The sequence below is a fragment of the Oncorhynchus tshawytscha genome, linkage group LG05, assembly GCF_018296145.1.
Source record: "Oncorhynchus tshawytscha isolate Ot180627B linkage group LG05, Otsh_v2.0, whole genome shotgun sequence".
Classification (NCBI taxonomy): Eukaryota; Metazoa; Chordata; class Actinopteri; order Salmoniformes; family Salmonidae; genus Oncorhynchus; species Oncorhynchus tshawytscha.
The window spans coordinates 59,846,494-59,872,241 of NC_056433.1; the positions used below are offsets into that span (position 1 = coordinate 59,846,494).

The 25,748-nt window shown below is 41.8% G+C and overlaps 1 protein-coding gene across 7 annotated transcripts; it reads right to left on the reverse strand.

The window, feature by feature from the left end:
* Positions 1-901: 901 nt before the first annotated feature.
* eps15 (epidermal growth factor receptor pathway substrate 15) lies at positions 902-25,675 on the reverse strand. 7 transcript variants are annotated; one of them, XM_042322173.1, is made up of 25 exons: positions 25,526-25,675; positions 22,844-22,885; positions 22,253-22,342; positions 22,083-22,130; positions 21,881-21,976; positions 21,668-21,730; positions 21,294-21,419; positions 21,004-21,063; positions 20,572-20,784; positions 20,338-20,483; positions 19,889-20,051; positions 19,071-19,153; positions 15,390-15,462; positions 10,114-10,275; positions 9,746-9,943; positions 9,169-9,501; positions 8,999-9,061; positions 8,683-8,863; positions 8,517-8,561; positions 8,033-8,406; positions 7,651-7,723; positions 7,464-7,534; positions 7,030-7,177; positions 6,627-6,814; positions 902-3,696 (listed from the first exon to the last, which is right to left on the reverse strand). In XM_042322173.1, the coding sequence occupies exons 1-25, from the start codon at positions 25,550-25,552 to the stop codon at positions 3,550-3,552; spliced, it is 3,213 nt and encodes a 1,070-aa protein (XP_042178107.1). In that variant the 5' UTR covers positions 25,553-25,675; the 3' UTR covers positions 902-3,549. The 7 variants fall into 7 exon arrangements, with proteins under 7 accessions (XP_042178107.1, XP_042178106.1, XP_042178105.1 ...); XM_042322172.1 differs by having other exon boundaries at positions 7,651-7,720; positions 8,683-8,866; XM_042322171.1 differs by having other exon boundaries at positions 902-3,693; positions 8,683-8,866; positions 25,526-25,674.
* Positions 25,676-25,748: the final 73 nt, after the last annotated feature.

Consider the following 25,748-nt stretch of genomic DNA (forward strand, 5'->3'; position numbering starts at 1 on the left):
TCGGCAGTCTCGTCCAGATCATCATGTCATTTGTAAATTCTTTATGATAGCCACATTAGCATGACATTTTGTGGGGTTAAATACAGGTGACTGACTATATTGATAAGTCAACTTGCCCTAGAGAGATTTACACAGTTATCAAACCTACATGAAACACAGGTCTTATTTGACGTGTTTCTAAAATCCCCTATGTGAAAATTGAATGGTGGGAAAACGATTGGAACCATTTCCCTGTTTGACTGTTAGGTTAAGTGTATTATGACTCCTACTGTGGTATTCTAGAGAGCAATAATGTATTTTTGGAGGTACTACCTCCGCTATAGTTCGTTGGACAAAGTCTATGGGGAAATTGAGTTTTTGGATAAACAACGAAAAAAAGGTCTGTGGTAAACACCGGTTTAGGAGATCTTATATATTCTGCTCTATGATCATCTTAATCAGCTAGTCACTTTTTATGAATTGTGAAGCATTTGAAATAAATTTAAAGAGCTACTGTCCTGTAGGTCGTTGCGCCAACCCTAATCTAGCGCCCCTGATTCTAATAATTAGCTGGTTGATAAACTGAATCAGGTTAGTTACAACTGGAGTTGGAGCAAAAACCTACAGGAGGGTAGCCCTCCAAGATCAGGTTTGGAGAAACCCAAATCAGATGGGTGGCCTCCAAACAATGTAGACCTACCAATGTTCCAGCGTGTTGCTGCCCTAGGTCTGGGATTTCCAAGACTACTGCTAGTTGACAAAAACTAATTGGAAGTCAACTATGGAGTTGCTTGGCATTTAGCCATTATAAAATACATGAAGGCTTTCACATCTATTATTAAAAACAGTATATTGGTAATATGCTTGTCAGTTTTGATTGACACCATCCATCCTCACACAAAAAAAGCATTTAACAGTCCGGTGTTGTTCGAGACGTTTATATTTATTATTCTGTTTTCAATTAAAATGTTGCACATACCATATTCTGACCATAACTCCCAATACTGACATGTTTAAATTTAACTAAAATAGGCCTACAATTAGCCCGTTTTTAAAAGCCTATACGTAGACGGCCTAGAAAGAAAAGTGGTTTGTAATTTGAAAATAGAGAAGTCTATACAAATGATCAATAGTATTTGATAGCCTTTAAATACTAGATGAGGGTATAAAAGAAACCGCTGTCTCAGGAGAATGGACAACTCCATTGTATTTACAAACAGAACCATGTATTGAATGAAAAACACTAGAAAGTCATAACTGACCACAAAGCTCATTTACAGAATGCTCTCTACTGATGAACTCAAACAACCTGGATGAAAAGCAGGAGAAGTTGTGCATTGGTCAGAAAACAGTCAGCCCATATCACTCCAGCGCCTTATCTTTCCCTCGTCAACAGTGTACGTTCACAGTATAGCCCTCTTGATTAGTGACAGTCTCATTTCATCTGAAAACAAATAACCAAACAAAAAAAACATTTAATGGTATGCTTTGAGATGTTAACATGCCTTAATTTAATTTCACCCCCAATTCGGCCTCTCCTTGCCAACACAACAGGGCTTTGTAAGTAACCCCCCCCCAAGTGACTGAAGTTCAGACAGAAGAACAGCCTTTGTACAAACAGGCAAAGGATACTTTCCTCAGTCAGTTAAGACTTTGAAATGCAGTCAAACACTGTGGAATCACTTCAGTGAAAAACACACACAAAAAAAGATGCGTAGCTTTACAACACTAACATGAGCAGCGACAGCCATTTGCTTTACAACGGAACCTCCTACTGACAGCTGTATTCACCTAAAACTAGACGTGTTGAAAATGCAGTGTATATAAAACAAGGGAGAATTTTCCATAGTGGGGCCAGGAGTATTTCTAAGCAAGAGTACAGGAAAAACTCCTTTATCCAGAATACATGACTAAACTATTGCATCTCTAAAGAGATGAGACAAGGTGTCATATGTTGTAGATTATAGTGACATTTGGAAACAGACATTACAGAAGATGGCAAAACCAGCTATTCTAGTAGGAAGTATTTTCACACATGTTTCCAAGTTTCTAGCTAACAATTCAATCATTATATCTTTCAACTTAAAATACATTTCAATAATATTCCTGTACAACCGACCTACTTTCCAAAATCTTGATCTGATATTTAACACAACATTACTTCATGAACCACAAAATAAAATAGTTTAGTCATGTTCTTCATCTTTTGACTGTATTGGTGCGTAGTGTTGGGAGGGGCAGATTATATATCAAGATCATTAAAAGTGGCCTACATTTGGGGCTACATGCACAGGTTTGGACATAAGTGGTTTTACTGGTTTAGTTCTTTTTAGCACCTGTACAACCATGGGAGTCTTGTTCACTGCCTGGTGTTTGGCACATAAATATTAATAAAGGGTACTTTGAAGAGAGTTGAGCAAAAGGTTAACAACTAGTAGTAAGTAGTGTCATTAGAACTATATGCACTAATTCAATCACGTTAACTGTAGTTGAAGTAGTCTGACCATCACAATTGCCTAATGCACGGAGTCATTCACACATTAGTGTTTATCTGAATACAGATGTCCTCTTAGCCATTTCAACCATCTGGATCATTTGACTTCTGCTACTCTACTCATAAAACGCTAATTCATTTAATTTGGTAGACCTTGACGTAAGGACATACGTCAGGTCATCTAAGAACATTGTTTTTTTTAAACAAGCAAGATCTCACCCCAGCCATGAAATCCAATTCACTCTGTACTGTAGATGTCTGGTGTATAGCCTGATGAATGACAGAGATTGACATTAAGGTCTGAAAAGGCACCCATTGGGCAAGTCAGGAGTATTTTCTGGTTTGCACAAAGACTATGATCAAAATGTAAAGTAGCCTTTTTTACCTACACACGTGAGGAACCAGAAAGACCAGACTACTGGAATTTTTTGCATTTAGGGTTGTCATCAATGGGGCAACCAGAGAGCAGTCAACTTGCACAACTACTCAGGTCACTTGCCCCAGGCAACGCTTGATCACATATGGATTCCAATTTGACATTGGTTTTCACCCAGATGAATTAGATGAACATTACTCTTTTCCTATCTTGTTAGAGTTAATCATATAAAGTCAATATCTTTTTTAAAGGAGCTCAATACCATCTGGTCTGGAGCAGGCAAGAGCAATGCAGATGGGGACTGAACTTTTGCAGTTGGTTATTAGCAATGTGGTCTGTGTAGTTGAAATGAGGGGACATTACAGCTACACATACAGTATAGACATGGGGATTGTATCAGGACGACTACTGAAGTCTTACAGCCAATCATCTCTATACCCACTACTCAGCCAAACACCAAAAATAACAAACATGAAGATTTGTTATTACATAGACAAACTATGAAAATGCCAATTGTGAGTGAAACAAAAGACAGTTGGTGGAATTGTGGGGGTTGGTGGGTGGGTAGGAGCGAGGAGCAAATACTCAAATATCTTCATTGGGACCGAATAGTAGGCCCTTTAGTTCAGTTTTCCCCATCCCTCACTCCTTCCTTCCTTCCTTTGGTGCGTGCTGGGTCACAAGGGTTGACCAGAGTCTTTCAGGAGAACTCTGACTTGCTCAGGGCAATGGCCAGCTCCAGATCCTCTTGTTCCTGTTGTGCCTGTCTGGCCAAGCGCACCTTCTCCTCCCGCTCACTCTCCCTCGTCGCCCACTCAATCATGTCCTCCTCGGTAGGGTACTGCTGCTTCACACCACATAGAAACACACAAAAACACACGCATAGACACAGCACAGCCCCATCAGAACACCTCAGAGAACCAGACAATACATACTACTACCCCCCCAAAGACATCCACTGAATTTAACATCCCCCATATTGGTCACAAATTTCCCCAAGACACAGCATGTCTGTAATTCTCTGTATTAAAAACAGCCATGTCTCTCCGAAGCAACAGCATACTGATTGCCTTGGTTATGGTAAGCTGTTCCATTCTATAGATTACAATATAGCTTTTTGTTTGTTCCAATAGCAAACAGTTGCAATTTCTCACAATGTTTAAAATCAAAATGAAAAATGTATTACCCCCCCACCCCAGAGTCGTGTGACAGAATTTACAAGTCTGTTTCAAACAGCAACAGACATCATGCACATAAGACAGTGGGATGGCAAAACCTGGTTAGTATTTAGTGAGTACATACGGAATATAATAAGAAGCATGCGTGTCTCTGCAGTGTCCCATCTATATCAATGTGAATGTAAATTAATACAGTATTGTACTGCAATATGCTGACTATTGGCTCAGATTGCAACATGCATATTTCTTAGTCCTAAAGTGCATGTGAATGATACCAAAAGGAGAGATGTGGTAGATCGACAAAGAGAAAGCAGAAGTTCTATATAGAGTTCTGCACATTGGCAAGGAGATCAAAGGTTAACAGTCAAGACCTGGGAGACATTATACTGTTTTTACAAGATTATTACTTCCCTATAGATAATGAGCATGTGAGTCTTGTTCACTGCCTGGTGTTTGGCACATAAATATTAATAAAGGGTACTTTGAAGAGAGTTTAGCAAAAAGGTTAACAACTAGTAGTAAGTAGTGTCATTAGAACTATATGCACAAATTCAATCACGTTAACTGTAGTCGAAGTAGTTTGACCACAATTGCCTAATGCACGGAGTCATTCACACATTAGTGTTAATCTGAAGACAGAGGTCCTTTTTGCCCTTTCAACCCTCTGGACCATTTGACTTCTGCTACTCTACTCATAAAATGGCTACTCAATTTAACAAACATCCATACATGCTTATGAAGAGGCTAGTAAAACTAGGTTAGTGAATTCAGAGCAAACCGATTGTTATTTTTTTACAGCTCAAGTCATAATTGAATTTGATTACACCAGAATTGACACATCATATTAGAACATAAAAAGGACCCAATGTTACGGACGTCACGCTGCTTTCTTAGCTAGTACCTCTCCCCCCTCATAAACTGGCTCCAACTCGGGACCTCTGCTTTGCCAACACGTGACTGCTCTCCTTGACAATGTTCCAACGGGTTGTGCCACCCAAAAAAGGTACAAATTGGATGGTTCAATCCACAACATTTTGAGTTAGCTGTGGAGCGCGCTTATGGTACGTTCTTAACTCTGTTACACAAACAGCAGCAATCTGTGGGAAATCAACCTGGTGAATATGGATACACATGGAGCCCAGAGATGGAACCCTTCAGACCTTTTATTGAGCTTATTTGACTGAGGAACAGAAGAGTAAAAACTCAAGAGCAGAAGTATCCTCCACAGTGCAGTCAGTGCTAATGGGTGGTATTAGTGGTAATAGTAGGACAAATGGTAGGATGCAGGATGAGGAATGATTCCAGTCAGAGTGAGAGGGTGATGAGGAGCTGTGGAGGGTCATTGGGAACCAGCCAATCAGACACAAGGACACAGTGTGTGCAGGGCGCAGGAGGTCATGCAGGGTGGAGGCAGTCAGAGGGAGGAGGAGAAGGAGCACGAGCAAGCCTTTCATCCTTTCTGGGGTTGTGCTAAATAAATAAAATCACAGGAGTCAAAGCAAGCAGCCTTTCCATCCATAGCCAACCAGGGGCTCATGAGTGATATGCAGAATACGTGTGTGCTTTTAGTCCAGTTAGTGGTGACTAATGTCACTCAGTGAAGATGATTGATTTTAAATATATTAGAATGTTTATTAATATACACAGTGGACAAAATATTAGGAATACTGAGTTGCACCCCCCTTTGCCCTCAGAACAGCCTCAATTTTTCGGGGCATGGACTCTACAAGGTGTCAAAAGCATTCCACAGGGATGCTGGCCCATGTTGATTCCAATGCTTCCCACAGTTGTGTCAAGTTGGCTGGATGTCCTTTGGGTGGTGGACCATTCTTGATACACACAGGAAACTGTTGAGCATGAAAACCAGCAGCGTTGCAATTCTTGACACACTCAAACCAGTGCGCCTGGCACCTACTACCATAATCCGTTCAAAGGCACTACAACATTTTGTCTAGTCCATGTCTCAAGACTTAAAAATCCCTCATTAATTTGTCTCTTCCCCTTCATCTACACTAATTGAAGTGGATTTAACAAGATCCATTGATAAGGGATCATAGCTTTCACCTGGATTCACATGGTCAGTCTACGTCATAGAAATAACAGGTTTTCCTAATGTTTTGTACACTCAGTGTATATCTATATCTACACTATTAAGTGAGTAAAGATAGGCAGTGCAAGTTAATCAAGGGAACATCTTCAATTATTACAAGGCTAAACTCCAGTTCAACTTAGAAATAAACAGAAATGTAACTACAGATATAAATAAAACTTTACATAAAGAAACATAACATTGCTAATAAAATAACTATGGAATACACAAGGCAGAAGGAATATAGAGAAAAATTAACAAAATTATAGAGATGACCTCTTTAGCAAAACAAAGGAATGCATTTAAAATAATCAAAAGTCTATATACACACACACACAGAGTTCCTTAAGGCCTTAACATGCTCCTCAGATAGTTAAGGTTGAGAGTCTGGCTATGGATGGAGGAGATGCTGAGAGTGCTGTTTGCTGGATGTGCCTTGTGAGCGAGGAAACAGAGGAGGGCGACCTAGTCGCTGTCAGGAAGGTGAGAGGGGGCAGGGGAGGTGCTCACTTTGTCAAAGCTGGCAAATCGGTCAAGGTCCCGTGCAGGCTGGCGGGGTGAGGATGGGGCGAAGGGGTCCTGGGCAGTGTCCTTGGCAGGTTGGGAGAAAGGGGGATCTCCTGAGCCCTGGGGCAGAAATGGTCCCCGTCTGTGGAAAGACTCCGACGACTCTGATCTGGAGATGGAGGATCTCTTACCTGCATTCACACACACCTCAGTAAGGAATGAGGCGCCCAGGCGAGAACTCCTAACAAGTGTAACAAGGACTATAAAAACACACTAGGTACTAAATATCCATGTTTTAAATACAAATGCCATTCTGCTACTTGTAATTGGCAGTAGAAAAGCACTGACAACAAACACCATGAAGGAAAATAAGCTTTCCAGAGTTAGGAGCAGCAGGAGAACTGACCTGGAGGTGGAGGGGGAGGTCTGGTGGGCGTTCCCGTCTTGGGGGGCAAAGCTGGCGGAACATCTGGGCTGCTGGGCTGGCTGTCCTCCTTAAACAGGTTCTTGTTGTTGGACGGGTTCGATGAGGCGAAGGGGTCACAACTGTTCGACTGGCAAACAACCAGAGGTCCAGAAGAGCATGACTGACTACTCTCTTATGTTTACATCAACACCACCAACACCTTCCTCCTTGACAGCATGAATAATTGAGGGGGGATGTGTTAACAGGCAGTCCTCTCCAGACATGCTCACACCCACAGATATCAAACTACTCCTTATCTAAAAAAAGGACACGGAGATTAAATGGAAGTCCCTGTTAATAGCTAGTGCTCCCTAGTCCTTCTCACGATGATGATACACAACAGGGACAACTAGAGAACCCAATCAGGATTTTACCTTGGCCAGTGCGCTGAAGTCTGCAAATCCAAGTCCAAATGACTCATTGCCAAAGACGGCAGCAAATGGATCTGAAGGACACACACAGTGTAGATATTACTCAGCACACACAGTTTAGCCAAACAGGGTGCTACCATCTGCCCTACCACCCACTGCCCAGAGGGAAGCTCCATCCCTGGAGTCTTACCTGGGTCAGAGCCAGTATTTACTGCAGTGCCTCCAGGTGCAAAAGGGTCATTAGTTGCTGCAGTGAGATCCTTCTGGGAGAAAAACACATACAATGTCAGTTTTATGACTCAAATCCTTAAAAAAAACAGTGCCAACCTAGCTAGAATAATTAAGGACAGGAGTAAGTGCACAGTCAATCTTCATAACCATGCACAGACAGTCTTTCTGGGAGCATAATTAACACAAAGTGTTGGTGCAGGGGGAGGGATTGGGGTAAACTGGGTAGCTGCCTGAGTGAGTGTTCCTAAGGCATATGGACAGTTCAGCACTGTGGCACCCATAGCAGTAGGAATGAGAATACTATGTTAATTTAATAGGATCTCTATGGTGGCACCACTCACGGTGGGGAGCTCAGATCCTGGCTGGGAGCAGCTGAAGGGATCTGGGCCTGCGGTGCCCTGCGAGCCAAACGGATCTGGCTCTGCCAGGGAGTCGATTTTGGATCCAAACTGATCCGCATCCACATTGTTGACCTTGGCACTGAATGGGTCCCTGGCTGCCTTGTTTTGGGGTTTGGAGCTGAAGGGGTCCATTCCGGCAGCATTGTTGAGCGGAGCGGCAAACAGATTGGGCTCTGCTAGGCTGGCACTCCCACTGAAGGGGTCGGCGAGGGTGAAGGAGTCAGCAGAAGGGAAGGGGGCTGCCAAAGACTGCTTGAAGAAGGAGTCAGCAGCAAAGGGGTCTGTGCCCTTAAACGGGTCTCCACCAAACGGATCTGTTGATGAAGAACAGCTATGTTATAGGTTAACATTCAAAATATAGGCTAATATGAAAATATCTGATATGGTGATAATACGATTTGGTGAGTTAATAAGACTCACTCACAGGAAACATCTGCCTTTCCAAACGGATCATCTTTAAATGGATCATCTGCACATAGAGACGGAAGGAAATACAATAATCAGTTGGGATTTCATTAAAAACATAGGTTTTTCAAGTTCGAAATGGCTCCTGTTAATTGTACCATTTGTGAGGTGGAGGGGGAACTCACGGTCAATGAAGGGGTCTGACTGGAAGAAGTCCATGCCAGGGAGCGGAGGGGGGCTGGTCGTTGGGGACATGGTAGGCTGGGCAGGGAGTGGAGGGGGAGTGGTCTGTGGGGGCAGGGCAGGCGGGGTAGCCTGCGGAGGCTCAGTTGACTCTGGTCTCCCCTCTGGCTCTGGGGATTCCACCTGCTGAGAAGATACAGGTTATCAGTACAGTGGTCAGGCATGAGCCCAGGGAAGAATCCAATGGCTAAAGATGATGTGACCATATTGTTCATTGGCAGTGCTAGCTTAAAACGACTCCTCTTCCTGTTCTTCTACCTCAACTTCAGAAGTAGGACTTCTCTGCTCCTGGAGAGTGAAAGCAACAGGACTAATGTGCTCCTAAGGAAAGAGAAGGGAAAACACATGTCAGACACCATGATGGCATGACAGAATACAGACTTATGAACAAAATTGTAAATTACATATTTCAGAGTATGATATATTGCCTTCACAGGGTTGTCCTGTAGTACTGGCCAGGTAGTGGAAGACAGGCTGTTATAGAGGTCTTCGAAGGCATCAGACTTAGGCACCGGTTCCTCTGGGGTCTTAGACCTGTCCTCCTTCACTACTTCTATCTGTTCTTCTCTCGGTTCAGCCGGACCCATCTGTGGCTGGATGGCTGGTGGCTCCACTCTCAGCTCCTCTGCCTGGTCCTCCTGATGCTGCTCATCCGCTGAACCATTCACCAGCACTGGATCCTCCTCTAGGGCCTTCTTCCAGCTGAGCTGGGATGTGACTGTCCTCTCTTCCAACTGTAGATCACTCAGCTTTTGCTCCACCTGCCCCCAGTGCAGACAGAGGTAAAGGGCAGAGGAATAGAAGGGAGAGAGAGAGCAATCCACTAACTCACCCTTTACCTGATATTCTCTTGTATATTTTCCTATGTCAGGAATAGACATTAGTGAAATCTGAATTTACACCAATCACTATAAAATCGTTGATTTTGTTCTGTCTCACCACCATTAAATCTTTGCACCATGCCACCACTGTGGTAGTAATGATGGTGAGTCTGAGTAGACTCACCTGAGAGACCTGAGAGAAGGAGTCTCGGACAGACTCCTGCAAGGGGGTGAGCTGCTCCCGCGCTGCCTGCACCTTCTCCTCCAAATGCTGAGTCTCCTCCTGCAGCCGCAGCAGCTCCTCTCTGGCCTGCACCAGCTGCTCCTCGTACTCCTCTATCCTCTGCTCCTGCTCCGCGTGCTCCACCTCTAGTGATGAGATCTACACACACATACACACACACACACACGAGATGAGAAAAAAAAGAAGAGTTAAAACAAAATAGAGGACAAGCGGACCAACAAATACACTTGCTATTGACTGGTTCCTCTCTGAAGGTGTTCCAGGTGCTGTGTGAGGTTATGGTTGGTTGATAGGTCATGTAGTCTCACCAGCTGGTTCTCATGGCTGCACTGCTGGCGGATGTGACCAAGCTGCTCCTCCAGAGTGGTCTTCTGCTGGTCCAGCTCTTCCAGAGCATCCTGGACCTCCTGGCGCTGAGACTGCAGCCGCTGCAGTACCCCGCTCTCCTTCTGCACCTCATTCTGCAACTCCTGGGGGGGGTGGAGTCATAATAGAGTCACATATCAGCCAGAGAAAGAGAAAAATAAGTGATAGAGGAGCAGAGGAGGATAGGAATAGAGACTAACTGAGCAGTCTGCAGAGAGGATGTGTCAGAGTCTAACCGTTATGACTGCCAGCCTTGACGAGGTGCTCCAACCAAATCAATGCGAGTTTACCCAAAGTGGCATCACACTTTGACTTAGTGTTAATGCCTACATGAGGTTTCTTGGGGAAGTGTATGTAGAAGGGTGTGGTTGGTGGTATAAAACTAATCAGCCGCTCCTCAGCCCAGGCTCAGAAGGATGAAAGTCTTTGTCCGTTTCCTCTAGGGAGCTTCTGCACTCTAAGCTATGTCTGTTTAAAGTAGCCAGGGAGTCGCAGCCCAAAATAGAAGCCATTTATCAAACCAACGTCAGCACAGCGGCAAAGCACTCCTGCCCACATCTCCTAATCATTTTGAAGGGACTGCTACACGTGCCAAGGATTCATGGTTAGCCTACTAACATGCAAATAGTTTATTGATCCCTCTTTGTTCAGAATAATTAATTAGTCAGAAAGTACAATATGACTTAATAAACATGTATTGTAGAGAGAATAATCCATGATCACTGAGAAAATATTTTTTGGGCCTTACATTTTACTGTACAATCCAATCTTAGTTACTCATACAGCTCTTGAAAAACCAGCTAGTTTCCCCCACCATGAATATATGGATGCTGGCTAATTGGCAATGACTGGTCATTGCGGAGCAGAACCCTGGGGTGAGAAAACAGTGCTGTCTGTCTAATGGCAGCCTTTCACACCACTGGCTAACACCTACAGTACCAAAGAAAAAGCAGTCTTTCACAAATACACAGCAGACAATTAATCTTGAATGGAAGTTAATATAGCCTATAGAGTTCTACGTTTGATCACTTGGGATGAAAGTGTGGTAATGTACACCTTTTTCTAGGTGTTTAAAAATGTTAATGAAGTCAGGACCAGAGAGGAGATAATTAAACCTGACATTCATACATCCAGTAAGATCAATAGAGACAAGGTGATAGTCACACACAGGCTTATGGTTTACAGGTGATACACCTCTGCTATGGCACTGGCTTATTCAAGAACACTTAATGTTTTCCTAAAAATGCATTTGTTTGCATAAAATAAGATTGGCAACCCCTGATGACAGAATATGAAAGTATAATAACATACTTCCTCTAAATAGGTTATATCAATAAATCAATTCATATCATTGATAATAACATGGAGGTAATTGTAAAAGAATATAGATATGTAATTTTTTAAATATCGCTAGCTAGGTTTCCAGCCAATTGGCGGCAGATTTTCATACAATTATTCTCAAATCCACATAAAGAAAATATGCAAATTCTCTCAGCAGTGGTTGTGTTTCCCACAAACGGACTCGCTGTGGATAAAAATCAGTGCGTGATGACGTAGTGCACACTTTTCTCCTAAATTTTTAATGTACCCAATATAAATCTGAAGTTAAATAGCAAATGTGCCGATTCTGGTTTTAGCACATGTCAACATCTCGCAGATACAGTGCGGGTTGGCTAGTCTAAATGAGATTATGGTTGAGAGCGAGAATATTTTTTATTTGTCCAACGGCAGTAAAGAGTCAATCATGTCACCAGAATTAGACACTCAATAGTTATTGTGAAGGTGCATCAAGTTGGTACACTTTCACCACCCTGTGAAGTTCATCATAAATTATTTCATCTGTATCCTAATAAACTACATGGTTTCCTAAGTCGTGACTCCAAGTTCACTTCGATATGATGGTTATCAATATTTGCGCAATAAGGCGGTTAAAACCTCTTTGGGCTAGGGGGCAGAATTTTTACGTCCGGATGAAAAGCGGGCCCAAAGTAAACTGCCTGCTACTCAGGCCCAGAAGCTAGGATATGCATATTATTCATGGATTTGGATAGAAAACACTCCAAAGTTTCTAAAACTGTTTGAATAATGTCTGTGAGTATAACAGAACTGCTTTGGCTGAAAATCCGAGCACAATCCATCCAGGGAAAAAATGTTGAGGTCAATGTGTTTTCCACTAGTTCTGTGGGAAGCCCTTTTTAATAGGAATCTGGTTGCAGTTCCTATGGCTTCCACTAGATGTCAACAGTCTTTAGAAATTGGTTGATGTTTTTCTTTTGAGAAATTAAGAAGTTGTCCTATTCTTTCCATGTGTCACTCAGATGGATTCAAGTGTTTTGGTGCGCGTGACCTGGAACGCGCTTCACATTGTTATGATCCGGTATTAGAAACAGTTAATTCCGTCTTAAATTTTATCAAACATTTACGTTTTAGGGTACCTAAGGTTGGATTAGGAACGTTGTTTGAAATGTTTGGACCAAGTTTATAGGTAACTTATTAGATACTTTGTAGGCATGTTGAAACCGATGCATTTCTGAATCAAACGCACCAAATAAATTGACATTTTTGGGACAAAAATGACATTATCGAACAAAAAGGACCATTTGTGATGTTTGTGGGACATTTTGGAGTGCCAACAGAAGAAGATCTTCTGCCTGGTTGAAATCTGATTTTCATGTGTTTGTATGAGAGGTGCTGTCCTCAGATAATCGCATGGTCTGCTTTCGCCGTAAAGCATTTTTGAAATCTGACACACCGGCTGGATTAACAAGAAGTTAAGCATTATTTTGATGTATAACACTTGTATGTTTTATGCATTGTTTTAATGAGTATTTCTGAATTTGAATTTCGTGCGCTGCAATTTTACTGGATGTTGTCAAATCAATCCCGTTAACAGGATTAGAGCGGGAGAGGGGTATAAGGGATCCCTAAGATTAAACAACAAAAAGGGATCCCACTGTCTAGCGTATTTAGTTTTGTCATCATTTGGAACGTTTTACCGACATTTTATTTTTACATCAGGCCCATTTTTTTCGCCCGTAAGGGAGTTGTAGCGATGAGACAAGATAGTAGCTACTAACAATTGGATACCACGAAAAACGGGGTAAAATTAAATAAATAAAAAAACACAAAAAAAACACCTTCCCAATATTTTGCAATCAAAACAGCCTCAATTCATTGGGCCATGGATTCTACAAGGTATTGAAAGCATTCCACAGGGATGCTGGCCCATGTTGACTGAAACGCTTCCCACAATTGTGTCAAATTGGGTGGATGTCCTTTGGATGGTAATACATTCTTGATATACACGGGAAACTGTTAAGAGTGAAAAACCCAGCAGCGTTGCAGTTCTTGACACTCAAACCGGTGCGCCTGGCACCTACTACCATACTCCGTTCAAAGGCACTTCAATATTTTGTCTAGCCCATTCACCCTCAATGGCACACATACACAATCCATATCTCAATTAGAGGTCGACCGATTAATCGGAATGGCCGATTAATTAGGGCTGATTTCAAGTTTTCATAACAATCGTTAATCTGTGTTTTTTTTTTACACAATTATTTCATCTTTATTTAACTAGGCAAGTCAGTTAAGAACACATTCTTATTTTCAATGATGGCCTAGGAACGGTGGGTTAACTGCCTCGTTCAGGGGCAGAACGACAGATTTTCACCTTGTCGGCTCGGGGGGAACCAATCTTGCAACCTTACAGTTAACTAGTCCAACGCAATAACGACCTGCCTCTCTCGTTGCACTCCACAAGGAGACTGCCTGTTACGAGAATGCAGTAAGCCACGGTAAGTTGCTAGCTAGCATTAAACGTATCTTATAAAAAACAATCAATCAATCATAATCACTATTTAATTACACATGGTTGGTGATATTACTAGTTATTATCTAGCGTGTCCTGCGTTGCATATAATCTGACTGAGCATACAAGTATCTGACTGAGCGGTGGTAGGCAGAAGCAGGCGCGTAAACATTCATTCAAACAGCACTTTCGTGCATTTTGCCAGCAGTTCTTTGTTGTGCGTCAAGCATTGCGCTGTTTATGACTTCAAGCCAATCAACTCCCGAGATGAGGCTGGTGTAACCGAAGTGAAATGGCTGGCTAGTTAGCGCGCACTAATAGCGTTTCAAACGTCACTCGCTCTGAGCCTTGGGGTGGTTGTTTACCTTGCTCTGCATGGGTAACGCTGCTTCGAGGGTGGCTTTTGTCGTTGTGTTCCTGGTTCGAGCCCAGGGAGGAGCGAGGAGAGGGACGGAAGCTATACTGTTACACTGACAATACTAAAGTGCCTATAAGAACATCCAATAGTCAAAGGTTAATGAAATACAAATGGCATAGAGGGAAATAGTCCTATAATTCCTATAATAACTACAACCTAAATCTTCTTACCTGGGAATATTCAAGACTCATGTTAAAAGGAACCACCAGCTTTCATACGTTCTCATGTTCTGAGCAAGGAACTTAAATGTTTGTTTTCTTACATTGCACATTTTGCATTTTTACTTTCTTCTCCAACACTTTGTTTTTGCATTATGTAAACCAAATTGAACATGTTTCATTATTTATTTGAGGCTAAATTGATTTTATTGATGTATTATGTATTATATTAAGTGTTCATTCAGTATTGTTGTAATTGTCATTATTACAAATACATTTTTTTTAAACGGCCGATTAATCGGCATTGGCCTTTTTGGCCCTCCAATAATCGGTATCGGTGTTGAAAAATCATAATCGGTCGACCTCTAATCTCAATTGTCTCAAGGCTTACAAGCCATTCTTTAACCCGTCTCCTCCCCGTTCATCTATACTGACTGAAGTGGATTTAACAAGTGACATCAATAAGGGATCATAGCATTCACCTGAATTCACCTGGTCAGTCGGTCATAGAAAGAGCAGGTGTTCCTAATGTTTTGTACACTGTGTAGACGTGTGCATCATAGAACTACTGGAGACGGCTCTGACTCATACTCAGACGCACAAACAGAGAAGAGTATGTTCTCTTCTGCTCAGCCACAGCCTAATAGAACCAAGCAGACTACCGCTAACACATTCAACAAGAGCAGCTAAAACAGTAGAATGTTACAGCATTGTAACATCTTACAACAACAAAAAATGAATTCAGACAATAGAGTCATCAACTGCATGAAAATAAACAATCTAAGGGTAGTGAGAGAGCTGAGGGGCATGCAGGCAGCTAGTTTACTGTACCTGGACTTCACTGGTCCTTTCTCTGACGCGCTCCTCCTTTTCATTAATGTCCTGTTCTACAGAGCTCTTCTCCCTGTAAGACCAGCACAGAAGACATGAGTTTTTAATCACAGTGGAGACCGAGGGCACCCCCAGCCAGGCTACCACCCCACCACCAGATGACAGCTCCTCTCCCTGCACCACCATCCTGATCCTCTGTAGCAGACCACACTGACCGACCAATGCCTGCAGCAACAGCCTTGAGCGAGAGAGGGTATTGTGTGTGTGTGTTCTGGCAAATTGGAGGAGGAGGAGAGAGGGGCAGGGCTGTGTGTAGATGGCTGCCTGGAGGAAGTCTCAGTGATTCAGCAGAGAGGGAGGGATGAATGTCTTTCCTTCCCCTGTCAGTTCATCCTCCCACCTACCCCTCCCATCCCATCCCTGCATGGTCAGATGACAAGGTAAAAAGGAAGGAGCAGAGGATGTGATGAGGGAGCGGCAGGGTAGCCTAGTGGTTAGAGCATTGGACTAGTAACCAAAAGGTTGAGCTGACAAGGTACAAATCTGTCGTTCTGCCCCTGAACAGGCAGTTAACCCACTGTTCCTAGGCCGTCATTGAAAATAAGAATTTGCTCTTAACCTCTCTGCGCACCGAACCCGTTAGCGGGATTAAATTCGACAATATACGGTGATCGCTACATAAATAGTCATATTAAACATGAAAATACAAATGTCTCACATGGGTCGAAAGCCTAGAATCTTGCTAATCCAACTGCGTTGTCAGATTTAAAAAAGGATTTATGATGCGATTATGTGACAACAAAGCCCCATAAAAAAAAACATTTCAACCAGCATAGGCGTAACATCACAAATTGCAATAAAATAAATAGTTTACCTTTGACGATATTCCTCGGTTTGCAATCCCAATGCACATTGTTACACATTTGTTTGATAAAATCCATTTTTATAGCCTAACACGAAACATTTTGTGAACCGCTTGTGTCGTGAATTCCGTCTCATTCAATTTTCGACGACACATTCGATGTAAATACACACACTAAACGTGACTTTTCCAGTCATGTTTGGTTTCATTGCAATCAACTGGTTTGTTTGTAACACAACCAAACATGATGGGTCATTTCGCGGGACGTATTGACTGAAAGAAAGCGATTTGAAGACAACAAGTAATGACATCATTGTGCACCAATGATATGACCGCTGTTTCGTTGATTGACTGTATTTTAACCCAATGACCACTGATCGTCTTGAAATCTAGCTAGGTAGATAGCCAATGACCTGAGCTAAACTGCAATATGTAATGGTTATGTGTTGGAAGACCAACCCATGTAGTAAACTCCGGTGTAAAGAAGGTCATTCGCCATTGGAGATTCATACCGGAAGGAGCCACGCATGTTACGCACAGCATTGTTTTGGGAAAGTGCATCTTCAGCTGTTTATATATCAATCAGTATGGCGACTAAGTCAGAGAAAGCTAAATCTAAGTCTAGATATACAGATGTACACACAATTTTAGAAGAAATTGATCGGGAAATTGAGACAGAGATTGTTGGAGGACGATTCATGTAGCGATTCCCAAATGGAGGAATATTTTTTGAACGGAGAGGACATCGTTTTGGACTGGTAAGTTATTCTCATGCTAATGCCGTTGTTTGAAATTAATAACATAAAATATGTGATTTAAAAAAGAAAAATAGTAGCAATATATAAAAATGTAATGAAATGTGTAAAGTACACGTTGGCTATACATTGTGGGTGTATATATACATATTGTGGATTAGAGGGAGCATGGCCGAGATGCGTGTCTGCCGCTCCATCCCACCCCCACATGAAATAGCCTATTTGAGGCTGTTGAGGGGAGGACAGGCCCACAACAATGGCCAAAGTGAAATGGAGACACTACAGACCAGCTGTATCTACTAATACAATAGAGACAGTAGATCTAGCAGGTCTATAATAATATATTCAACCTTATGTTCCCTGTACTCTATATACAGTGGGACAAAAACGTACTTAGTCAGCCACCAATTGTGCAAGTTCTCCCACTTAAAAAGATGAGGCCTGTAATTTTCATCATAGGTATACTTCAACTATGACAGACAAAATGAGAACAAAAATTTGATCATTCTGAAACTTTGCACAAGTACTGTTGTCCTCTTATGTTTTTCACTGAAATTGTCCCCATCATCCTATCTGAATGTTTGTTTTGTCTTGTTCATTTTAAAGATGATACAACAATAAAAATGAAAATTAAAAAAGTTTTATCTAAACCAGATCTATTGTGTTATATTCTCCTACATTCAATTCACATTTACACAAACTTCAGAGTGTTTTCTTTCAAATGAAACCAATAATATGCATATCCTTGGTTCTGTGCCTGAGCTACAGGCAGTTAGATTTGGGTATGTCTTCAGGTGGAAATTGAAAAAAGTAGGGGGGTTAGCTGTAAGAGGTTTTTAACTGACTTGCCTAGTTAAATAAAGATTTTAAAAATATTTTAAAATGTGTGAAAATATGCAGAATAGGCAGGGCCTCTTCGGTTATCTGCTCTACCTACCAAGTCCAAATCCTTAAATCTACTGACAATAACAAAACTATTCATTTAGCAAGGTAGAACACTAAAATGCCAAAAGGCATATGCAACAGAATATATATTACTACAGTTTATATTAATCAAATCAATAATAGAAATGTTTTGCTCAACATGAAGACTGTTGAAACAAAAAGGCAGCCAGATACAAACAGCCCCACATGTCGAGAGAGAGTGTAGAGCCAGTTGAGAGAATCTGAAGTGAGGTAGGCGACGTACGAGTCAGGAGTACTAACTTAACTGACTGTATATTGCAATGCCCTGGCTGGCAATCATCCAGAAACAACATGTGTAGACAACATCCCATGCACCTCTTCCAATGTCAGCCAAAAATAAGAAAATGCTGGTTTCGGACAATCATTCTAAATCTATGACACCCTCACCCAGTAATGCTCTCAGGCTCAGCTAAAAAAACACAGCTTCATCCAATGCCCCTCCATAGGGTAGAGTACACCGCATGAATACCTTTCCTCAAGGACAGCAGCACCTTCGAGGACACTCACAGCAATCTTGAAAACATGAATCATCTTTGCAGTTTATGGTCCACTATGCTAAAATCCAAATTTTCCTCATCTTTCCTAAAATTGAAACTCACAGCTGATATTCATAAACTGATGCAGACTACTACTATCCTCAATATTTGTTTACCAGAAAAGGGAAGTAACAACTACAAACTATAAAGAGATCCATTTTAAGAGACCCCCCCCCCCTTCCCCTTCAGCAGGTGTTTCTCCCTCATCACACATACACACACAAAAAGTGAGACAGAGAACCTCTGGAGACCCTGCTTGAAGGCTCCCTTCCGCACTTATGAGTCCCTGGACCACTGGTCAGTCTACCAGCTCCCCTCCATCTGCTCTTTCTGCAGACAACAAACATACCTTAGCGGAGAACTTGTCTCTTTTCTCAAGATCCCCTTAAAACATGCAACTATACCATGTATTCCCTGAAATATTTCAATGTGAGACAGAGCAAGACCCAGTTCCTTGGCTGTCATAGCAACCTTAACAGGAGAAGTTACAAGCTCCAACAAACTCCTGTCAAAACAAAGCTGGAGCTAACCCATCCCTCGAACACAACTGCTTGCCACTCACTTTTGTAGATCTACAATCTCATTGCTGAGCGAGTCCAGTTCCTTGATGGCAGAAAAGTCTGCTGCCAGATTTGCTGCATTGCTCTGGTGGGAAGAGATCATTGAGAGCAGAAAACAATGTTTACATTCACATCAGTGTAGCTTTACTGACCAGACATACACTACAACATATACACAATGTCTAAACATTAACTCAATGGAATGGCAAACATGATGTGGAATAATATGAGCCTCCAGCTAAAGTGGCAACTAATCAATCTCACCAGTTAAATCAAACCCATTTTGCTAAAGAAATCACAAAATGACCCATACAAGAAAAACTGAATGGGGGACAACACCGAAAGCACATCTACATGCAAACAAATGGTAGAGGGCACTAAAATGACTAACAGTTGAACTAGGAGGAAAGCCAAGGAAATATTATGAGGTAGGTACATGGGCGGGTGACACTGCCAGGGGCTAACCGGAGACACCGTGAAGCCAACACTCAGGAGAGTCCCCAGTTAGAGGGAGATCCCACCTTGTGTACAATGCATGAGTCATGAGGAAGAATGCAAAGAGACAGCATACACAGACAGGGTCAGAGACACAGCAGCAAGCTAGAACACAAAAACCCACACCACAGGAGAAGGGAAGGAAAGGTTTAGTAAAACATCAGGAAATAGACGTTACCAAATCTGCATCACAATTAAGTAGCCTATTCATCAAAATAGTCCGACATTCTTCATAGAGAAATACACTGGATAAAAATAAGATATTCATATTATTGGCTGTCTAAGACTGGGTTGCAACGTGCAGGACAATAGAGAGGAGTCTTACCTGCTTGGCTGCAACGCTTAGTCTGTCTGAGGGAGGGATCATTTCAGGACAGAGGTTCTGGGGTGGGTCCACACCCTTGGTCAGTTTTTGGTTAATTAGATGCAGCGCTAGTGCAAACTGTTCCCTGGTAAGCTTCCCTATGTCCCCAATGTCACAGAGCTCCCTGTGGAACACAGATGACCACATTACACAATAGAAAGATCAATTTACCCCTCCAGGAATGGGCAAAATATTGTCAAACTATAGGCAGGTCACAGACCCATATTAAGCCTAGTTCTGCTCAATAGAAAATCTTAATTGAAATAGATTTTTAGTCCAAGAATTTACTCTAGGTCCAGAAACCAGCCCTATATGACCAACGTCCAGATTGAATTAGTAAATGCAAGTGCAGGCACCGCATATTATCTAAGTCGCCTAAATTATACTAAACATGTCCTGATATGTCTTACCAGATGTGTGCTAGTGTGGCGGAGGGCAAGCCAGTCTTTAGGAAGATATCTCGGACTTCAGGCCCAGACACCAGACCATCCATGTCAAGATCGGTCTTTGCAAAAACCTCATCATACTTGGCTTTGTCTGGAGGAGATACAGCCCACTGAAAAGAGACAGAGGGGACAGGATTGTTAGAGATGGGGGTAAGTCTTTCAGCCTCACTTTCATACTAGGATGAATAGGATACTCACTGTGACTGGGGTCGCTGCTGGTTTGGAGGGCAGGGTTTTGGACCCGGAATGGGAGGAGCGTCTCTCTTTGATGGAGGGGGGCGAGGGTAAAAGGGGCATCACAGGGGGTACAGAGACAGGGAGCTTTTTCCTCTTGGAGGGTGGCACAAGGGTAGTAGGCAGAGACATGGGTATGGGCTCCCCCTCCAGAGCTCTGTAGACCAGGTACATGACCTAATGAAGGAGAACATACACGCATAAATATACAATTTACATACATAAATCTGCCTTTCATGTCTGTTTCAATGTAAGATCAGGGAAGTCCAATGTTGACAAACTACTTATTCTAGTCGAGAAGCACAACCCCACACTAAATCTGACAAAATAGTCCACATTTCATCTTTGAACATACTAAATGTTTATATTACACTTTAATGATTCATCATTTCTTACCACAGCAAACTCATCTCGGTCGAGCATACCATCTCTGTCTAGGTCACTGAGTTCCCATACCTGCAACATTATTTATGGGGGAGTTCACTACACCCAGCAATATGTTAACAAAATTCATCAAATCAGTAAAATAGACCAGTCGTAAAATAGACCATCCAAGTCAAGTTTGGAAAAGCAACAGAAATGTTTAACACAAGACCACCCCCCAGTGGGCACACATGCATTTACTCTGTGGTGGTCACCAAAACTCATTCATTAGGAGCCCTGAAGATACTGTATGTTAGGCTTACCCTTCCCAGTACATCCACTGGAAGTTTGGAATTGAGCAACACTGGTTTGACCTTCTCCCCAGAGAGCATTCCACCAACGGGGGAGAGGCTTTCGAATATGGCATCAAATTTCAGCTTCTCTTCCGTCTGAAAAGTCACACAGGAACATGGTACAGGTGTGTGATTCAAGCATAATTTCCACTTTAGTTAAAAGTAATTGATTGATTTTGCAAGGTTCGTAACCCCCCTGAAATGGCTTTGAAAAACTGATTTGAATAAGAGGTAAATGTTAAAAAAAGAAATGTGTCATCCACATGTGGTTTGTTACTGCTTTCATTATTAGAGACCAGGACAAGATTACATTTTTTAAGAAATATTGATAGGTTTCCCCTCACCTTGACCACCCATGGGCTGTCAATGGACACTCCCCCAGGTAGAAGTGGGCTGCTTGTGTCATGCTGAGACAAAAAAAATATATTAAAAAAATAAAGTTAGCATCATTAACAAAGGTGCTGTTTTTTTTTTTCAGTAGTAAAGCTCACATGCGATTAAATCAAACCTCTGTTTCTTGAATAGAGACTATGGGTTTCAGTGATGATTGTACTCACAAACTTTGGGGGAGGAACTGCCAAATTGAGACTCTTGAGTGCCACCTCCAGTCCATTTTGAGCACAGGCCACCAACCGGAGAGCAATGAAGAATTGCTGATGGGTGCAGAGACAAGAAGTGTATTCTGGTTGTCTTACTACAAGGAATCTTTGAATACGTCCAACACGACATTGTAAATCTACTAAGTAACAGCTGGTCTACCTGATCGTTAAGGCACCCCTTGCGATCTGAATCTGCCAAATCCCAGATCTAAGAAGACATTTTAAATCACTTAAATTACATCAGTCATATAGGAATTCCCGTAAACAACCATACTGGGTAAGTTCCATAGCTTGGTATCTGGCCATCAGCTGTGTCATCTAGTATCTTACCTTGCCCAGGACGAGGTCTGCCAGGCCTGATCTCTTCAGGAACAAGGCTGCATCAGCAGCTGCCACCCGTCCACTACCAGACGGGTCAACCTACACCACAGACAAAACAAGTCAACACTAGAAAGAAGAATTAGCCAGTAAAAGCACCAGATCTCTAGCTAATTTGTGCTGACTTTGCAATACAACATTTTATTGAGTATTTAAAAACAGGTATGCTTAAGGATAGGCTAATACTTTGATGGGAGTCCTTAATACATCACATTTTCCCATTGCAGTGTCTAGCAATTTCACTTAGTCCTCTTTGAGCCTCCGCAATGACAGGGTTAGCAAAGAATTACCATTAATTCATAAAGAAGCCTCATCTCGCACAGAATAGATCACAGAGTGGAGAAAAGCCTGGAGACATGTTCAGTGCAGTTCTGCAGTTGCTGGCTAATGCGACACAGCATTTCCCATTCTATCTGGTGCTCTCTCATCTGAACAGCCCTCATCCAAATGAGAGATTCTCTGTTACTCAGCTTATAAACCAAGGTACTACTGCTTTAGTACATCCTGGTAATTCGCCCATGGACTCACAAAAAGACATCTTACCTGTCGATAGTATTTGTCATAGAGAGGATTTCCACTTGAGAGCTGTGGAGATAGACATAAAATGCTCCTTGAGACACATTTTATAATCATAAAAAGGGCCAGACAACACCCTTCAAGCAAGCCAATCATAAGATTACATGTCAATCAATAATTTGTCCAACATCAACCAAGATGCAAAAGCAAAGCAGCATAGGATTTCTGAGTAGAAAAATATAATCCATTAAATAAAGCTAGGCCTACATATCAACGTGCAAGCACTAGCTAGTTAAATAACCAGAACACCATCTAGAACACAGTACACTCACAGTAGACCCATTAGCTGAGATCCACAAGTGGTTGTTTGACTTCTGGCCAAGCCTGTATTACATTGCCCTGGCAGCTGCCAAAAAGCAAGGCTAATAAATTACAAATAGGAATAGGCCTCTATCTACAGGAAATCAATGTTTCCTCTGAGCATTATGCATCATGTTCATCTTAATAGTTAATCAGTGTGTCTCAAGTTCCTCTACCAAGACAGGGTTTCAATTACATTTAGGCCAATACATTCATAGGCTGGCAATGTGTACTTCAGTACTGTGTGTGTGCAGTGCTTGAAATCAAGTGGTTAGGAAAGTGGAATGCCTAGTCCAAGCAACAGGCTAAACTAAGTTATTATCCAGGTAGTCTCACGGAGATAAAATCTACTTTTAAAGAGACCTAGTCCAACCAAGACAGCAGCAGCAGGGGAACAATGTTTCCAGACGTAACAACTTAGGCGTCAACATCATAAACAAATTATAGACGTAAACACACTTACATTACATACAAACATCATAGATAATCAATCGTACCACCGCATCAAATCCTACTGATAATCACAGTCCTCAGTAACATGAGTCAACCAACCTTCTGAACTCCTCCAAAGAAACGAATAGCCTGCACTACCACATTTTACACAATTAATAAGACAAATAGGGTCTAGCCGAAGTATGAAATCAGATCAGGAGAAGACCGTCATCTGCCAATGATCATATGAAATAGACGAGCACTATCCCACCTTGTTTAAAGTTAACATACAAATGGCGCCTCTCAAGTAATGTAATAAAGGAATGGGTATTTTCTGATTTCCGAAGAAGAAAACTGACATTCATTTCCTGTAGCTGCTTATGGTGCATTCACAATGGGAGTGTTTGACCAGTAAGAGCTTTCTCTGTGAACAGACTAAATATTGGTTATGCTCTTCTCCTTTGCACTTTTACAAAAATATTAATATTCAAAGAACAGCTAACTAATAAATGTAACATTTTAACAACTGCAACCTTACAGTACTATAGACGAGTCAGACGATTCCAAAAGGCTATATAAAACATATAGATCTAGCTTACTCGTTGAAAAGTGTTTGACATTGCATGTTACTTCAATAATACATTCATAATCTGATCATTATTCACTATAACTTTCCCCGACCCCCACACCATTTTCTATTGGAAACAATTGTGTGCCTGGCACTGTTGGCTGCCTAAACACAGAGTCTTTGTGTGACTAATTGCATAGCAGTGAATACTCTTCACAAAACTGCAGATGATACTAGCTATACTGTAAAGTTTGCAGTATTTTCTTGTCCAATCCTTATTCCCCCCCCGCACAGCACAGCCCTGCTGCCAAGAAATTGCACCAACTGTAGTTACCAACCCCAGTCTTTTGCCTTGGTATAGCTCAGCCTAGGTAAAGAACATGTCACTCCATTGAAGAATGGCAATATCCCATAACATAAGACAAAGATATAAATCAGTGCATACTAACTTCGCTAGCTAGTTAATGACATATAGCTAACGCAATCATTATGCAGTCAAAATATGTAGTAGCTATGAGATTAACAAAATCACCATAGTCAGGATGTCAGCTAAACTAGCTAGTTTAGCCAGTAGAATACTGCTGGCAAATAATGTCCACTATCAATTTAAATTAATCAGAAAACCAATGCTAATATCAATGTGATTAATAAAACAGCGGTCGTCTGCAACATAGTTGGCCATTGGCAGTGTCATATGGGACAACATGCGGCTACTTCCTCTTCTCTCTGACTAGCTGATGATAGCAAGCTACCTAGTGAAAGTTAGTTTGTATTGGCAGTTTAATAAATTATTAAAACGGTCACATCGGACAGCTGACTTGATATCCTCTACCTAATACGTTACAATAAACGTTTACAAAGGGAGGAAAGTGGATTGAAGCTAGTTAATGTTACCGTGCTAGCTTTGCTATGCGGCTCACACAGCATGAATGCAAACTGGTAGTTAGCTAACATTACGCTTCCAAATAAATGTTGACAGTCAAATAGGAACTTTGAGAGCTCCTTTATTACAATATGCAAAGTTAGCTAGGTAATGTAGTGACCAGTGAATACAATCAAAAGAAACAAAACTACGCAAAAGTTCTAGCTAGCTACTGTAGCCATCCGACCATTCCAAAATTGACAACAGGCAGCTAATGTTAGCCTAACTAGCAACGCCCTTACGCAGTCGCTTAAGGCGTTAAGGCAGAAACTTTACCCAGTCATATCTTGGGTTGAGGAAAACTTCAAAAGAGTTCAAGACCGCGAGGCACAGCAGTTCAAAACCACTTAGTCCTTAAATCCATTTGCCCAAGAAGTACAAGGCACCTACATACTAATCACCATTCGTTTTGAAATAAAATACTTACCTGAGTCAGGGAAAGACTGGCAGCCATAATGTTTCTGTTCCCACTACTTCATTCTGCGTAACGAAAGATTAGAGGCAGCTTTAAAAACGAGGCACTGGAATTTGTGTACTGGAATGGGGTCATTCAATCAGCTACGTCAGATGGCGCTGCCCCCGCGACTGTCTGCAGCAGTGCGCTGGTGTAAATGTGAACGAGTTTAATGCCAGTGTAATGAATGGCTGTT

Bases quoted from the DNA above. Each gene is read 5' to 3' on its own strand.
- eps15 (XM_024421625.2), bottom strand. From the start codon at position 25,552: ATGGCTGCCAGTCTTTCCCTGACTCAG. The intron at 20,484-20,571 runs GTGAGTATCCTA...GTCTCTTTTCAG, and splicing joins CAGCAGCGACCCCAGTCACA to TGGGCTGTATCTCCTCCAGA. The intron at 20,052-20,337 runs GTAAGACATATC...TGTGTTCCACAG, and splicing joins GCCACACTAGCACACATCTG to GGAGCTCTGTGACATTGGGG.